Source organism: Ovis aries, chromosome 18 (assembly GCF_016772045.2).
Source record: "Ovis aries strain OAR_USU_Benz2616 breed Rambouillet chromosome 18, ARS-UI_Ramb_v3.0, whole genome shotgun sequence".
In the NCBI taxonomy this organism is placed as follows: domain Eukaryota; kingdom Metazoa; phylum Chordata; class Mammalia; order Artiodactyla; family Bovidae; genus Ovis; species Ovis aries.
The window spans coordinates 24,906,862-24,923,403 of record NC_056071.1 but is presented as its reverse complement, the minus strand read 5'-3'; the positions used below and the strand labels follow the sequence as shown (position 1 = coordinate 24,923,403).

At 49.3% G+C, this 16,542-nt stretch overlaps 2 protein-coding genes across 6 annotated transcripts in view; one reads left to right on the top strand and one right to left on the bottom strand.

Moving 5' to 3' along the window:
- Nucleotides 1-63: 63 nt before the first annotated feature.
- On the top strand, nt 64-8,618 carry STARD5 (StAR related lipid transfer domain containing 5). 2 transcript variants are annotated; one of them, XM_012098586.5, is made up of 6 exons: nt 64-165; nt 820-869; nt 1,221-1,353; nt 4,096-4,213; nt 5,300-5,393; nt 8,017-8,618. In XM_012098586.5, the coding sequence occupies exons 1-6, from the start codon at nt 142-144 to the stop codon at nt 8,162-8,164; spliced, it is 567 nt and encodes a 188-aa protein (XP_011953976.1). In that variant the 5' UTR covers nt 64-141; the 3' UTR covers nt 8,165-8,618. The 2 variants fall into 2 exon arrangements, with proteins under 2 accessions (XP_011953976.1, XP_004017847.1); XM_004017798.6 differs by having other exon boundaries at nt 64-240.
- The window catches only part of IL16 (interleukin 16), a 129,815-nt gene continuing 121,891 nt past the window's right edge, over nt 8,619-16,542 (bottom strand). For 3 of the 4 annotated variants that reach the window (XM_042235150.2, XM_027957135.2, XM_012098584.5), the window contains exons 17-19: nt 13,900-14,158; nt 13,544-13,669; nt 10,264-10,744 (exon numbers count right to left, since the gene is read on the bottom strand). In XM_042235150.2, coding sequence (XP_042091084.2) covers nt 10,551-10,744; nt 13,544-13,669; nt 13,900-14,158 — 579 coding nt within the window. In that variant the 3' untranslated portion in view covers nt 10,264-10,550. Of the gene's footprint in view, nt 10,745-13,543; nt 13,670-13,899; nt 14,159-16,542 lie in introns of all 4 variants that reach the window. The other variant, XM_042235151.2, reaches the window with a different exon arrangement.

Here is a 16,542-nt window from a genome sequence, read left to right as displayed (position 1 = left end):
AATCCTAGATTGGGGGCGGGGCTGGGGCGGGACTCTAGGCTCCACGCCAGGCCCTGGTTTTCCGGCTTCCCAAACCCAAGTGCCGGGCCGCAACCGCACATCCTGCCTGCGACCCCCGGGCCTCGCGCATCTTTCGGCGCAATGGATCCTGCGACGGCCGCGCAGGTGAGCGAGGCGGTGGCGGAGAAGATGCTCCAGTACCGGCGAGACAAGTCAGGCTGGAAGATTTGCCGGGAAGGCGTGAGTGAGGAACGGGGGCAGAAAGGGGTCGTGGGGTCTTTGCTCCCTAGGGCTGGGGTCTCAGAAGCCCCTAGGCTCCTCCTCTCCCGAGAGTTTTTCTGCATTCTATCCCCTGGAGCTAGATTGAAGAGGAGATTCCACTGGGGGTTGTTTCCTTTAAAAAAATATAGGACCAGTTGTGCACACAGTGACCCCTAGGAGATGAGCCTGTGTCCCTTTCACTAAATGACTTAGCCAAGGTCACCTGCTGGCAAATGGTTAGGGTGGAGCGGGAAGCACCAAACAGACCTAAATTGTCCGAGGAAACAAGATGCATGGTGGTTTTTAAAGTGATTTGAAAATGTCCAGTGCTCTAAAGCTCTGCGAGTAGCCACATGATATCCCTTTGTCCATCGCATCCTTCTGGAGGCAGCTTTGTTCAGGATTAGTCCCCACTCTGTCACGAATCAGTTGGGTCTCACCTTGGAGACTTGCATCTCTTGAGGCTCTTGACTTTTCTTCCATAAAACAGGGGATCGGGCTCTATCTCCCAAAAGCCCTTCTAGCTCTAAAATTGTGCGATTCTGTGCCTTTTGACAGAACGGAGTTTCAGTTTCCTGGAGGCCATCTGTGGAGTTTCCAGGGAACCTGTAAGTGTGTGCCTTGCTCAGAGCGCCTCAGGGTGTCACACCTCTCCTGATGTTTCTGTGGGTTTGCTTCCTTTGAGACGGCAGTCCATCCTAGCTCCTGGAATCAACTTGCCAGTCATCCTCCGGAAAAGCTTCTGCATCTAACTAAATCATTTCCTCAAGTTGTATTCTTGTGAAAGCTTAGTGTCCGTCAGTTTCTGCAGGCCCATGGGGAGGTGGGCCGGTAGATGTCAGCTCCTTCTCTGCAAGGCTGTCTTGAAGAGTGGCACCCATGGCTTCTAGTCCTTCTGTGTAATCCCAGGATAGACGTTTGGTTGTTGCCTTGGGGTCACGTTGCTCTTTGTGCTACAGGTACAAAGGAGAAGGCATTGTGAACGGGACACCAGAGCAGGTGTGGGACTGCGTGAAGCCACTTGCTGGGACTTTACGAGCTCAGTGGGATGAGAATGTGAACAGTTTTGAAATTATTGAAAGCCTCACTGATGTAAGTCTTTCCAAGCACTATTAACCAGAGACAATAGCTGACTCTGTCCCCTCTGTGAAGGGTCAGTGACACCTTTAGGCAAGGGGTTGTTGTTGTTTTGTTGCTAAGTCGTGTCCGACTCTTTGCAACTGTAGCCAGCCAGGCTCCTCAGTCCATTGGATTTCCCAGGCAAGAATACTGGTGTGGGTTGCCATTTCCTTCTCAAGAAATTTTTCCCGACTCAGGGATTGAACCTGCCTCTCTTGCGTCTCCTGCATTGGTAGGTGGATGCTTTACCATTGTGGCACCTGGAAAGCCCTTAGGCAAGGGGAGTGCCCAGCAAATGGGTTGCACACTGCTCAACACTTAAACCCAGCCTCAGCCCAGGTATAGGTATGTAACAGTGAGACCCAGAGAGGTAGAGCTGCCCTAAACAGAGCTGAGAGAACCCTGCAGTGGCTAATGAAGGTAGGAGTGCAGAGTGAATGTGAGCTCTGAGAATGGTGAAGCAGCCTGGATTGGACGCATCAGCTCTAGTTTGAAATATTGCCCCTTGATGAGACCGTGATAATGAGTCCTGGCCAAAGACTCAGGATCCTCTGCCAGCTGTGAGACTGTGCCGGGGGCAAATTCTGGACGCCAGTTTCTCTGCTGATAAAACATGTGGTATCTAGCCTAGTGCTGCCCAGTAGAACTTTCTGCTGTGATGAAAATATTTTACAACAGCGCTGTTCAATACAGTAGCCACTGGCCCCAAGTGGCCACAGACATTTGAAAGGTGTCTAGTTTGAAGAAATAGTTAATTTTATATAATTTTCACGATTCAGTGTAAATTTAAATAGCCATGTGGAACTTGTGGCTGCCATATTGGACAGCAGAGATCTAGTTGGTCCTGCCCTGGGATCCTCTGTAGTATTAAGCATGTGTGTGTGTGTGCTAAGTTGCTTCGGTTGTGTCTCTTTATGACCCCATGAACTGTAGCCGCCAGGCTCCTCTGTCCATGAAATTTCCCAGGCAAGAATACTGGAGTGGGTTGCCATTTCCTCTTCCGGGGGACCTTCCCAACCCAAGAGTCCAACCTGGGTCTCTTGCGTTGGCAGACTGAGCCACTTGGGAAGTCCCATAGTGTTAAGAATCCACCTCATTTTGATTATAGAAGTTAAGGAGGAAAAAAAAAAGACATAGCCAAAAGAAATGAAAAAGTTGCCTTGAGGAAATGTTGCTATTTTTTTTTTTTAATGGTGCCTTGATTTTGACATCTGTGGACCTAGTGCCCTCCTGGGTGCTTCTATAGCAGGTGTTATGAAACCTCAAGCCATAATTCTTTACTACTTGATCGGCAGGAACCAAGTGTTCTTAACCTTCACCAAGAATTCACATTTCAGTTCATTATCACAGGAGTTTATGTCAGTGTTTCGTGAAGGGTGGGGCACAAGGTCTTTAACAGTCGAAGCTGAACTTCAGTCACCCCTAGTGAGGTCACTCCATTTCAAGCCTTCAATCTCTCTGATAACTCAAAGAGAAAGTCTCAGGGGTTGATGTGCCGCTGACACCTTGGAAATCTCCATTATGACAGACAGCTGGCCTCAGGCTCAGAATCAGAACCCACGAATTCCGCATGTGTGTCTGTGTGTGTGTGTAGCAGTTGTCTTTTGTTTACGCCAAATGATACCTTCTTTTTCATTTCCAGCAGTTAAATAGCTTCCTTTTAAAATAAGTTTAAGTTTTAAAAAGTGAGCACATTTAGTTCACAAATATTAAGTGAATGGGCTTCCCTGATGACTTAGATGGAAAAGAATCTGCGTACAATACAGGAGCCCTGGCTTCAATCCCTGGGTTGGGAAGATCCTCTGAAGAAGGGAATGGCTACCCACTCCAGTATTCTGGAGAATCCCATGGACAGAGGAGCCTGGCAGGCTACAGTCCATGGGGTAACAAAGAGTCAGACACAATTGAGTGATTAACATATGTTAAGTGAATAATGGGATAGGCTCTCCCTGGGACTGTCCCATCCTGGGGCCTGATCACGTGACCCTGAAGGGGCCGAGGTCCTGCTGGAGTAGGGGAACCATGGGATAACGTGTGGGCTTGAGGGGTCCTTGGCTTGTAAAGTGGGGGAATGAACTTGGAATATTCTGAGACTGGGTGAAGTTCTAGGGGTGCTCCCTGCCAGGGTCAAATGGGTAAGTGAAACTAGTTTCTCAGTTGTGAGGGACCACTGAGAGCATTGTCCATAGACTCAGTGGACATGAGTTTGAACAAATTCCGGGAGATAGTGAAGGACAGGGAAGCCTGGCGTGTGGCAGTCCATGGGGTCGCAGAATCGGACAAGACTTGGTGACTGAACAACGGAGAACTTTGTCCAGACAGACGCTTATTATGTGCTCCATCAGTGACAACTCTCATGGTCCTTTTAAAAATTATTTTAAAAAATATTTATTTGGTTTTATTTTTGCCTGAGTTAAGTCTTAGTTGCCGCAGGCCAGCTCTTTGTTGCATCATTTGTGCTGCCTTTGTTGCCCAGGTCACAACCCAAGATCTTGCAAACTGGGTATGTTCTCGTGACCCCTGGCACCTCCATCCGGGGAAGTTCATTCCAGACCCTCTAGGTCACAGTGCCACCTTGCTGTCAGTGCTGATCCCATCTTCCAGAGCCTGGTTTATTGGGACCGGATGTGGGGGTGGGTGAGCTCCGAGTGGAGTCAAGGCAGGGAGCAGATGCCAGGCCATCAGATGCAGCTGGACCCCTCTTTCCTCTGACAGACCCTGCTCTTCAGCAGAACCACTACCCCCTCGGCCGTCATGAAGCTTATTTCCCCCAGAGACTTCGTGGACCTGGTGCTGGTCAGGACGTATGAGGACGGCACCATCAGTTCCAATGGTGAGTGATGGTGGCCCTGCTTCAAGGTGTTAGTGGGCTGCTGGTCTCTGTCTCCCCCACACCCACCCAGTTGTTCAAAGAAAGCCCACCAGCTAGAAATCCCTGAGGCATGCACAGCCTGGGGTATGTTCCCTTCCCCTTGTCAGGTTTGGGGGGATTCTGTGCCAGGGAGGTCTGAGATGAGAGCATCCACACATGTCATTTTACTTTGAAGACACAGATTCCATCAGCACCCCATTTTCATTCTTGCATAGTTCATACCCCAGACAAGTGGGCTGTGATTTAGCTCAAGGGAACCCCAGGGTGTGGTGATCCCCTGCATCCATGGAGCACCTTCCCAAGAGGGCTGTGGCGCTGTCAGCTCCCCCATTTCCAGTCAGGAGCAGAATTCCTGCCTCTGCACTTTTTACGGTTCCTCCTGCAGAAAGCGCCAGTCTGGTTACTCTCCTGAATATCCCATGGAGGGGCAGGTGGTGGCACTTCCACACCTCTGTTGGCTGGGATTTGAGACGGAGACCTTCTTCCTTCTACCCTTAAGTCTGACATCTGAAATGTTCTTTAAAAAAAAAAAAATTGCATTTATTTGGCTGTGCTAGGTCTTAGTTATGGCATTTGGAATCTAGTTCCCTGCATGTGTGTATGCTCAGTAATGTCCAACTCTTCATGATCCCCTGAACTGTAGCCCGCCAGGCTCCTCTGTCCATGGGATTCTCCAGGCAAGAACACTGGAGTGGGTTGCCATGCCCTTCTCCATGGGATCTTCCTGACCCAGGGATTGAACCCACCTCTCCTGCATTGGCAGGTGGGTTCTTTTCCACTGGGCCACCAGAGAAGACCCTGAATTATTCTTTCCTCTAATACTCCGGCAGGTTGCAGAGGGTGTGTGTGCACGTGCGAGTGCAGAAGTTGTGTGAGCACACATACGTGTGAGCATGTGTATGTGAGGGACAGGGGGGTGGCAGTAGGGAGCGCTCAGGCTCCAGGTGACTGGTCTGCATACACTCTGGGTGCCTGGTAAGGCCCTTCAGCCACTGTGGCCCGATTGCCGGAAGTTGTAGCTCCCTGACCCTTTACTCTCTCTTCCAGCTGCCAATGTGGAGCATCCATCTTGTCCCCCGAATCCAGGTTACGTGAGAGGATTTAACTATCCCTGTGGTTGTTTCTGTGAGCCTCTGCCAGGGTAAGGACAACCTCCTAGAATGAATGACGTGCCCAGACCTCACTGGCTTCACTGAAGATCTCCTGTTGTTGTTGCTGAGTTGATCAATCGTGTCTGACTCTTTGCAACCCCGGGGACTGCAGCATACCAGGCCGCTCTGTGCCTCACCATCTCCCTGAGTTTGTTCAAACTCATGTCCGTTGAGTCGATGATACCATCCAACCATCTCATCCTCTGCCTTCCCCTTCTCCTTTTGCCTTCAGTTTCAGCATCAGATCTTTTCTAGTAAGTCAGCTCTTTGCATGAGGTGGCCAAAGTATTGGAGCCTCAGCTTCAGCATCAGTCCTTCCAGTGAATATTCAGGGTTGATTTCCTTTAGGATTGACTGGTTTGATCTCCTTTTTATCCAAGGCAGAGGATGTTCTACTCAATGGCAACATTAATGATGATTCCCAATAATTAAAATGCCTTACACCTCTGTAGGCCTTGCTGTTACAGAGCCCCACATATACACATCAGTGATGTAATACGCCAAAGTTCTTTTGGCATGTGGGAAAGAATTGTGGTGGTGGTATTGTTCGGTCACTCAGTCGTGTCCAACTCTTTGCAACCCCATGGATTGCAGCACACCAGGCTTCCCTATCCTTCACCATCTTCCAGAGTTTGCTCAAACTCATGTCCACTGAGTTGGTCATGCTATCTAACCATCTCATCCTCTGCCGCCCACTTCTGCCTTCAGAATTGTGGGGAAGGGTCCTTGTTTCTGATGTGGGGAACTCTCCCTCTAGTCGTAGGCAAGCTGGGCAAGTGTCATGGTCCCATGTAGCAGATGAAGAAACTGAGGCTCAGGGAGGCTGGGGAGTCTGTGCAGGGTCACAGGCTGGCCATGTAGGGTCTGGGCACCCAGTCTTCTTGGGGTTCTGAGAGCGCTTCACCAGCTGGGAGCAGCCAGGAGCTTAGCCGTCACCACCCTCAGTCCCCTTGCTGGTGCTCATCTTGTGTCCCCTCAGTGAGGAATGAGGTTGAGATGCTCTGGCCTAACGGATGATTCTGAGAGCACAGCATGAGTCAGGCCCAGAACTGAGCCCAGAAATGGCCCTGTCCCCGTGTTCTCACAGGTTCTGGTTTTTGGTATTTTTGTTGCCATACCAAGCAGCATGCAGGATCTTAGTTATTGTATTTTTGGTCTAAGTCTCCATTGTTGCTGTTTAGTCACTCAGTTGTGTCCAATTCTTTTGTGACCCCATGGACTGTAGCCCGCCATGCTTCTCTGTCCATGGGATTTCCCAGGCAAGAATACTGGAGTGGGTTGCCAGTTCCTTCTCCAGGACATCTTCCCGACCCAGGGATCAAACCCACATCTCCTGAATTGGCAGGTGGATTCTTTACCGCTGAGCTACCAGGGAAGCCCTCATTTACACTCTTCAGTATTATTCAGGGCATCAAAGTGTTTTGTTCATGTGGATTATATCCATCAATATTTACTATATTTGACATTAAACCTGGGACATTTTAAAATAATGATACATTCATTAGAAGTGACTCATTGGAAAAGACCCTGATGCTGGGAAAGATGGAAGGCAAAAGGAGAAAGGGACAGTGGAGGATGAAATGGTTAGATAGTATTACCAACTCAACATGAATTTCAGCAAACTCCAGGAGACAGTGAAGGACAGGGAAGCCTGACATGCTACAGTCCAAGGGGTTGCAAAAAGTCAGACATGATTTATCGGCTGAACAACAACAACAGCAATTACACGATAAATAAATATTGTTGTGAAAAATAACTATATTTTTCAAAAGAGAAAAATAGTGGCGAGTGGTCTTGTTTGACATTTGAGGAGATATTAATCAGGCTTAATAGAAGCTCACATCTGCTTCTACATTCAGTCTGTTGTGATACACACATCAAAGAGCCTTTGGAAACTGCCCCCTGCCCAACAGCAGCAAAGCAGTTAACAACTCCATTCAAATAAAATGCTCAGGGACCTCCCTGGTGGTCCAATGGCTAAGACTCCGTACTTCCAATACAGGGGATGCCGGTTTGATCCCAGGCTGGGAAAGTAAGATCCCACATGCTGTGAGGCGTGGCCTCCAAAAATTAAAAATAAATAAACAAACAAAAATGCTTGGTCTCCACAAAACCCATGCCTTTGTTGTGCTGGCCATGGGAAAAATTTGTGAGAATAAAATACAGGCTGAGAGAATGGGAGTGAAAAGGCAAATCACATCTTAGTGCTGTGAGGAAAATAGCCTTGACCTTGAAAAGCCCTTGAAAGGGTGTCAGGAACCTCCAGGAGTTGCCAGACCTCTCGCAGAATCACTGCCCTCAATGATCGGAGGGCAGCATCGTTTCTCTTTCTCCCAGGACCTGGCACTGGAGTAAGTTCTCTGGAAGACTTTCCCGAGTGAATCAGGCACAGGGAATGAATGACCTTGCTGTGATGGAAATGGGGGCACGTCCTCACTTGCCATCCATGTGGGGCCAGGGAAGCATGCTTGAGAGGACCCACTTCCATCCTGAAAAGAAGCAGGTCCAGAGGGGACCCCTGGGCAGTGAACCCAGCTAAATCCCTGGGTTTGGACCACTTCCTTGGGGTCCCTCAGTTCTAGATACCTAACAGCCCTGTTTTTGTTTTCACAGGGAGCCAAACAAAACCAGCCTGGTCACGTTCTTCCAGACTGACCTCAGTGGTTACCTCCCGCAGGGCGTGGTGGACTCCTTCTTCCCCCGCAGCATGGCTGGGTTCTACGCCAACCTTGAGAAAGCAGTGAAGAAATTCTTTGGTTGACAGCCTGGCTGGTTGGCTGAGAACCGCAGTGGCTCCTGCAGAAGGGCAGTTGTTGGGACACCCCTGGAGAGCCCGGGAGCCCATGGGCTCCTTTGGAAGACACCGATGGAACGTTTGTCTCCAGGGGCAGCCCTGGGTCCCCTGCTCCTCCATCTACTTGGGTGGGGCTGTTGTCATCCAAGCACACCTTCTCCGGCAGGTGCATAAGAGCCCCCGACCACCAGAAGGGGCCCCTGCCTGGGCACCGTGGTACACACTATTTTGTCCAAAGCCTTCCTCTGCTGGTCACTCTCAGAGATCCCCCAAAACCTGGCTCAGCCCCTTTGTTGTATCTGACCTCTCAGTCCTGTACCACAGACCCCCGGATGTATGGTGCTGTGCCAGCCTTCCCCTTAAAGTCGTCAACTTGATGTTTAAAAAATGAGATGAGCCTTAAGGAAAAACACTTTCAGTATTCCTTTTGTTGTCTCTTTTATTCAAATCATTTTTCTTTCTTTTTCCCCTGCATGAGTTAAATTTCATGTGCCCCAGGGAAACCAGGCAGTTTGAATCTGGCCCTGGAAGCACTCTGGAATTGATTCTGGATGGAGCAAGCCTACAAGTGGGATTTGAGGAGAACCTTCCCTCCCTTGGGCATTTGTCTTTTCTTGTCTTTGGTTATGGAAGGTGGAGCAGGAGTCTTTTGGCCTCCAAGCCCTGGTAGGGCCATACTGCTGTTACCAAGTCCATGGGATTTCTCAGGCAAGAATACTGGAGTGGGTTGCCATTTCCTTCTCCAGGGGAGCTTCCCGACCCAGAGATCAAACCCATGTCTCTTGCATTGGCAGGCAGATTCTTTACTGCTGAGCCACCAGAGAAACCCTGGTCAGGGGATACTAGGTGTTGCTAATCAATTTCCTTGCCCTGAGCTCAACAATCAGGCACTAAGTAATGACCAAACCAAATATCCCTTTGATCAGGCACACAGAGGTGGTTTCCCTACAATGTTCTGTCTGCGTTTAAAAGCATCTCGGCCTGTTGTGCACGTGCTTGGTTGCTCAGTTATGTCCAACTCTTTGTGAACCCACGGACTGTGGCCCGCCAGGCTCCTCTGTCCATGGCATTCTCTAGGCAAGAATACTAGAGTGGGTTGCCATGCCCTCCTGCAGGGAGTCGAACTAGGAATCGAACCCAAGTCTCTTGTGTCTCCTGTATTGCAGGAAGATTCTTTACCTGCTGAACCATCGGGGAAGCCCCATCTTGGCCTATTGGTCTCTACCAAATCACAGAAGAAAGGACTCACTCTTTGTATCATTTACCAGCTGGACAAGTTTCTTACTGTCTTTGGGTCTCTGTGTTCTCATCTATATAACAGGATGATGTCATGCTCTGTAGACATTACTGTGGTTACTGAAGACAGTGTCCACTTAACACCAACACGGTGCTTGGCACGTGGGAGGTAAATGGCAGCCATGTATATTTCACCCTCTCAGACTCAGGCTGGTCTATTCTGTTGGCACACTGAGCACACATGGAGTTTCACATGTCTGTTTATTTGCTCCGTCACTGGGTACCACCCCGGCTAGAAGCACTTCTCCAACCTCAGCCAAAAAGAGTTTTGCAAATGTGCCATGTGATAGACCATATATTCCAAAAATAACCCAAGCTGCCTTTTCCCTCCCCTTAAACCTGAGCAGATCTGGGCCAGCTCTGACTGATGGAGCATAAGAGAAGTGATGCTCTTCAACTTTGGAGATAAGGTCATATCAAGGATGAAGCTCCTACCTGGCTCTCACACTCTCGGGGGACACCCAGTCATATATTGTGAGGAAGTCTTGGCCATAGGGAGAGGCTACCTATGTGGCCACCAAGTGTCCAGGCCAATGGCTCCAGCTGAGTTCCTAGCCAGCAGCCAACCTCAGTGATCCATGTGTGAGTGAGTGACCCTTCCAGTGGTTCTAGCCTCCAGCCTGTGAGTTGGTGCCAGCTGATGTCAAGTGGAGCAGGATGAAGGGAACCCCCTCCAAGCAGGCCAGCATTGCAGACTCATGAGAAAAACAAAGGTAGGGGTGGATCATCACCCAGAGACAGGTTAGAAAACCTGCAGAGCAAGCCATGGATTTCATATCCAATCATATATCCATTTTATTTACAGCACCACAGTATTATCACTAAGCTCTCTAGATGCAGTCTGTCGTTTGTATCGGCCACCCCACTGTGACTGTGCCCTAACTTCTGAGACCACCCTCTTACTGGGTGGGGTCCCGGAAGGTCCAGACCTGGGCAAGCAGCCACTGGGAAGCACACCTGTGCATTCTGCCATTGGGTGGGGTTAGCCGTGACCCTGAGAATTAGCAGTTCGGGGACCTGCATGTGGTAGGCTCTGGCGTCCGCACCGGTGCTGGGCCTAGGGATCTCCAGCAGCTGGGGTCCTCTTGGACTGCAGGCTTTTCCTCTTGAGGACGATCGTCACAGGTCCATCAGGCAACGCCTTGATGATGTTCCAGGCTTCAAACCGCGTGAGGCCCTGCATGGTGGTGCCGGCCAGGTGTAAGATTTCATCTCCGGGCTGGACTGTTTCACTCTGTTCTGAGACCACCCCTGGGATGAGACAGGAGAGAGTGGGTGCCTTGGGTGACAAGGGAACAAGTAGTCACCACCTACCCTTGGTCTCTTGAGGAGCCAGGGCAGCTCAGAAGGGAACTGGAGCCCATCCCCCTGGAGCTCAGTGGTCCATCTAAAGTGAGGCATCCCAGGACTTCCCTGGTGGTCCAGTGGTTAAGACTTCACCTTCCAGTGCAGGGGGCACAGGTTCAGTCCTTGGTAGGGAAATAAGATCCTGCGTGTTGTGCAGTGTGGCCAATAAATAAATAAAACTAGACCAAGCATCTAAACAGACATTTCTCAAAAAAAAAAAAAAGCTAAAATATACTGGGCAGTTATATATCACAGGCTTTGTGTTAACACTCGGCATTTATGGCAAGAGTCCTAGGACTCCAGTAGCTCTGTTACTGTTCCCTTTTCATGTGGGAGGAAACCAAGGACTCAAGAAACTCACCTGAGCTTCGAAGCTGCTGCGTGGTGGGTCTAGGTTTGAACTAGATTTTGTGGCTCTAGAGTCCATGTCCCTTGGCAGCACATCACACTGCAGCTGATAGACTCATCCCCGTGTAAGCAAATGGGACCAAGACGGTGAAGTGACTTGCCCAAGGTCATGCTGCCATTGGTGGCAGAACTAACACTAGAATCCAACCAGGTCCAGTGACTTGGAGACCTATGCTCATCTCAAATCGACTTTCAAAAGTTAAAAATATTGGGAATTCCCTGGTGATCCAGCGGTTAAGACTTCAAGCTTCCACTGCAAGGCATGTGGTTTCAATCCCTGATTGGTAATTAAGATTCTGCAAGGAAATAGCAACCCACTCCAGTGTCCTTACCTGGGAAATTCCATGGACAAAGGAACCTGGCAGGCTATAGTCCATGGGGTCGCAAGAGTCAGACACAGCTGAGCACACACACACATATGCTGTGCAGTGCAGTCAAAAATTAAAATAAAAAGTTAAAAATATCTTTCCCAGAACTGAGGACTTCCTGGGTGGTCCAGAGATTAAGAATTCACCTTCCAGTGCAGGGAATGAGGTTAGGGACCTAAGATCCCACAGGCCTCGGGGCAACTAAGCCCATATGACATAACTAGAGAGAAGCCCATGTGCCATAACTGAGACCTGATACAGCCATAAATAAATAAGGTGAAGGTTTGGTTAAGGATAAAAAAAGCAATTATATATATATATATATATATATATATATATGTATGTATATATAATGTATATATAGCTATTCTAGAGTTGGAGTGAACACAGAATCCTTTGGAAGCTCCCATGTGAGCCTCAGTCCTCCCCCTGTGGTTCAGCAGTTGTAGCAGACCTCCCAGAAACAAAGCCAGTCTGCAGCGGGGGCTCCCTGGGGCACAGGGACAGAGCTAGGAGGGCCTTTGAGTCTCAACACTAACAGCCCAAAGTCACACACCCACAGCTCTTCTTATAGATCAGGAGCCTCAGGCCCAGAAGACAGTAGTCACTTGGGCAGTTAGAAGCAGAGCTGGAGGGCTTCGCTGGTGGCTCAGTGGTAAAGAATCTACCTGTCAATGCAGGAGATATGGGTTCAATCCCTGATCCAGGAAGATCCCACATACTGTGGAGCAGCTAGGCCCATACACCACAACTACTGAGCTTGTGCTTTAGAGCTTGGGAGCCTCACATGCTGCTACTATTGAAGCCTTCGTGTTCTGGAGCCTGTGCTCTGCGACGAGACACCACTCTAATGAGAAGCCTGTGCACTCGCAACTAGAGAAAAGCGGGCATGTGCAATGAAGACCCAGAAGAGCCAAAAATTTTAAAAAAAGAAGCAGCACTGGGCCAGGTCCCAGACCACATGACCTCTTGTCTACAACTCCTGGCTCTGGGACTCAGGGGGTCCAGCTTGAGAAGCAGTAAAGAATCAGGGGTGATTGTATGTGACAGCTGCAGGCCATTCATTATCTTCCCAGGTAAACCCAAGTAACCTCCAACTAGGGTTGGCTTGCTCCCCAGTCCATGATGAACAAAATCTCAACATTTTGAATAACAGTAGGAGCTGACAGGTCCAGGATTAGAATGAGGTGAGTGAGGCTGGGAAGTCAGACTCTGTGTTTTGTTCACTGTGGGCTTTTAAAATTAATTTCGATTTTAAAAAATATTGCATTGAAACAGTCTGTATCTTGATTACTGAATATTTCAGCACCCCCTTCAATATTGCACCCAGGACTTCCCTGGTGGACCGGCGGATAAGAATCTGCCTGCTAACGCAGGAGATGTGGGTTCAATCCTTGGTCCAGGAAGATTCCATATACCAAGGGGCAATTAAGCCTGTGCACCACAACTACTAAGTCTGACTGCTCTAGAGCCCCAGCTCTGCAATGAGAGAAGCCACCGCAATGAGATGCCTGCACATCGCAACTAGAGAGTAGCCCCTGCTCTCTGCAGCTAGAGAAAGCCCACGAGGAGCAATAAACACTCAGCATAGCCAAAATAAATAAATAATAAATAATTTTTAAAAATTTAAAAAATGGCACTCAGGGCCTCACGTACTTAGCCTTGGTCCCATCCCTGCCAGGCTGAAGCCAGAGCAGGCTGGGTCACTTACAAGGACCCAGCAAAATAGAGGGATTACGGGGATGTCTGAGCCAAGGAGAACAGGGAGAAAAAGCAAAGTCAAGTTAGTAAGAGGTCTGCCTGCCTCTCAAAAGGGCCTGGGGTTGTGGGAAACCGATAAGCCCTGTAGGGCCCTCAGAAGCCTGTGGGGTGCCTGGTCCAACACCCACAACTAGAGCTGAAGCCGAAAGGGGGACCCACATCACACCTTTGAAGATCCTGTTAACTGTCAGAGGCTTGTCCCCATGTAGGGAGCCCTTCCCTCCTTCCAGGCTGAAGCCCAGTCCCGCAGAGGTCTTTTCCAGGGTCACCGTGCAGACTGTGGCCTCTGCTGCTGAGAAAACACAGAGGTTTGTTAGGGATGCTCTCCGTCTGGGTATCAGGTGAGCCTGGCTGATGCTGCCAGGGAACTTGTGCGCATGTGTGGATTCACCCATGTGTGCATCGCCCAGCTGGCTAAGTGTTCTGAGGACCAGGAATGACTTAATGGCCCTGCCAGCACTGGCCTCATGCATCCAAAAGTGATGTGGCCCACAAGGCTTCTACCAGGCAAGGAGAACTTACCGGATTCTATGGAGACGTCACTGGCCACAGAGGCTGAGCCTGAGGAATCAGTGGAGGAGTTGAGGTCAGTCGTGGCCTCCAGAGTTGGCCTCCTGGTGACGACCACAGCTTGCCTGGGTTCCCGAGCTTGGCGGAGGATAGCCAGGGCATCATTGTGCGTGGCTCCTTTGAGAGACTTGCCGTTGATGGAGAGAACCTCGTTGCCCTTCTGAATGGTCCCTTCCTGGGAGGCTAGCCCATTAGGGAACACCCTGTGAACCTGAGCAAACCAGAGGAGGTCAGGACCCAGGACTTACCATATTGGATCTGGATTCTTGCTGGAGGAGGATCACGACCAGTTAAACCTAGGTTCTTGTTGTTTAGTTGCTAAGCGACCACCTCTTTTGTGACCCCATGAACTGTAGCCTGTCAGGCTCCTAAGTCCATGGGATTTTCCAGGCAAGAATACTGGAATGGGTTGCCACTTCATTCTCCTGTGCATCTTCCCCGCCCAGGAATCGAACCTGTGTCTCCTGCATTGGCAGGCAGGTTCTTTACCACTGAGCCACCAGGAAGCCCAGAAGATTTTTCAAAGAAAATAAAATGAAAGGTGTCCTAGCTCAGGGCTGCTAGCCAGCTTCACCCCCCTTCTCTACCCAGAGCAGAGATCATTAGCAAAAGTGGCCAGCCTGGCCCTCAAAATTCTTCCCAACACAACATCCTAGACTGTATTGCTACAATCCTAGTTAACATTCGGTCACACTCTTTTGCCCTTTGTGGTCTGCATCAGCATTCTCCCAGGGAAACTTTCTTCAAGCACTGATTTTGTCACATATTAATAGATATTGTGTTAGAAAAGTTTCCAAGGTCTAAGAAAATTAAGAACATTGGATAAAATACAAGCTCTGAAAATGTCTACCATTTAAAAAAAAAATTAGAGACTCTACAGTGCAGGCTGGCATGATAATTCTCCAAGAACAGGCCATATAATGTAGGCTTCCCTGGTGGCTCAGATGGTAAAGCGTCCGCCTACAATGCAGGAGACCAGGGTTCAATCCCTGGGTCAGGAAATCCCTGAAAAATCCCACGGATGGAGGAGCCTGGTAGGCTACAGTCTATGGGGTCACAAAGAGCTGGACATGACTGAGAGATTAGTGACCCCCAAAAAATTCAGCAAAGCATTCTGTTTTTCATAGAGAAATTCTCAGGCCACATGTTTCACAGAATGCAGAATTCCTATCCTAGGAAGTCTGAATATTTTTAAAGCTCCTCCCCTAGAAATTCTGATCCTTAATTCCAGTTAAAAGAGACCATCCCCACCTAGGTTTCTTTTCTGAAAAAATGTGTAGGATTAAAAAAAAAAATCTCATGTCTTTGCTGCAATCATCTTTTTTTTTTTTTCCTGTAATACATTTTTTTTTTTTTTTACGTGTATAGGGCTTTTTATTTTTTGGCTCTACGGTATGTGGGATCTTAGTTCCCTGACTCAGGATCAAACCCACCCCCTCTGCAATGGAGGCACAGAGTCTTAACCACTGGACTCCCAGGCAAGACCTGCCTTAGCCTTTCTACTGCTGTAGATTCTCATGTGCTTAATTAGGGGGACTGAATGGCAGCAAGAGTTGGGCAGTCGCTAAACTGTGCTATGTGTTGCTTTGCTGTTATCCTCTGATCAAGGTTCGTTGTCTCTCTAAACAGTTTCAGTGCTGGAAAAATTCTGTTATGGGGTCAGATGTGGTCAAGATCCTCTGATTACAAGACCCGAGCAGGAGGCAGAATCTGTTCCGTATCTCCATCCATCCTCCACAAATGAAGCATACATGCCAACAATCCCCCATCCTGAGGCATGGGGAAGAAAAGTTGCACATGTCAGTGGGAGCCCAGCTTGTTCTTGACAATGGACGTTACTCAACGTTAGTTCTCTTTGAATGACTATGGAAAGGAACAGAAGCACTCAAACATGGAAGGAGAAAGGGGAAGTTTGGGGCATAGCATTAGCCGATGTGTACCGCTCCTGGCTTTTGAGGCAGTGTCAGGGGTGGCGGCCAAAATGGGTGCAGAAAACTACCCCCTCCAGGGCAAACCCACAGATCCAAAGTGTTGTTCCCACAGGCAAGCTCTCTTTTCTGCTCTTCAATTAGGAAGCAGACTGTGCCGTCTGGAACATCTTTATGGTGATCTGCCAGTGCTCAGTGTCAGAAATAGGTCCTCTTTGGTTTTATGTGCTTTTTTGTGGTGGAGAGCTTGCTTGCAAAGAAGGAAGTTGCTGCTCACACACGACTGACTGAAATGACTGAAAGCAGTGTGCTGAGTTACTCTGGGTACGAGCTGGTCCTGCAAGAACAGGGAGCTGAACCTCGAGACCTGAAGCCTCGGGCACATCCTGAGCTGTGCTCTGTGAAGAGCAACAGAAATAGCTTCCTGACCTTTCCAGCTGGGCCCCACCGCCCGCCGCCAGCCGTCAGATCTGCTTCACCACCGTCCGCGTTAACACACCCATCTCCCAGCGGGCAAACCCTGGAAAACAGCCTCCTGTACCACACCTGCCTGCCCAAGGCCTCTTTCTGTCCAGGTGAGACCTCTTTCCATCTGGATGCGCTGTGCTACGTGTCACAGCCAGGCCTTCAATCCTTCCTGAAAAGCCTTCGGCAAAGGCTCCTGTGG

What these genes read in the sequence shown, in the direction of transcription:
- STARD5 (XM_004017798.6), top strand. Translation starts at nt 142, where the DNA reads ATGGATCCTGCGACGGCCGCGCAGGTGAGCGAGGCGGTGGCGGAGAAG. An exon ending in GGAAGATTTGCCGGGAAGGC is followed by an intron (nt 241 to 819) that starts GTGAGTGAGGAA and finishes GCCTTTTGACAG; the next exon opens with AACGGAGTTTCAGTTTCCTG. An exon ending in CGGCACCATCAGTTCCAATG is followed by an intron (nt 4,214 to 5,299) that starts GTGAGTGATGGT and finishes TCTCTCTTCCAG; the next exon opens with CTGCCAATGTGGAGCATCCA.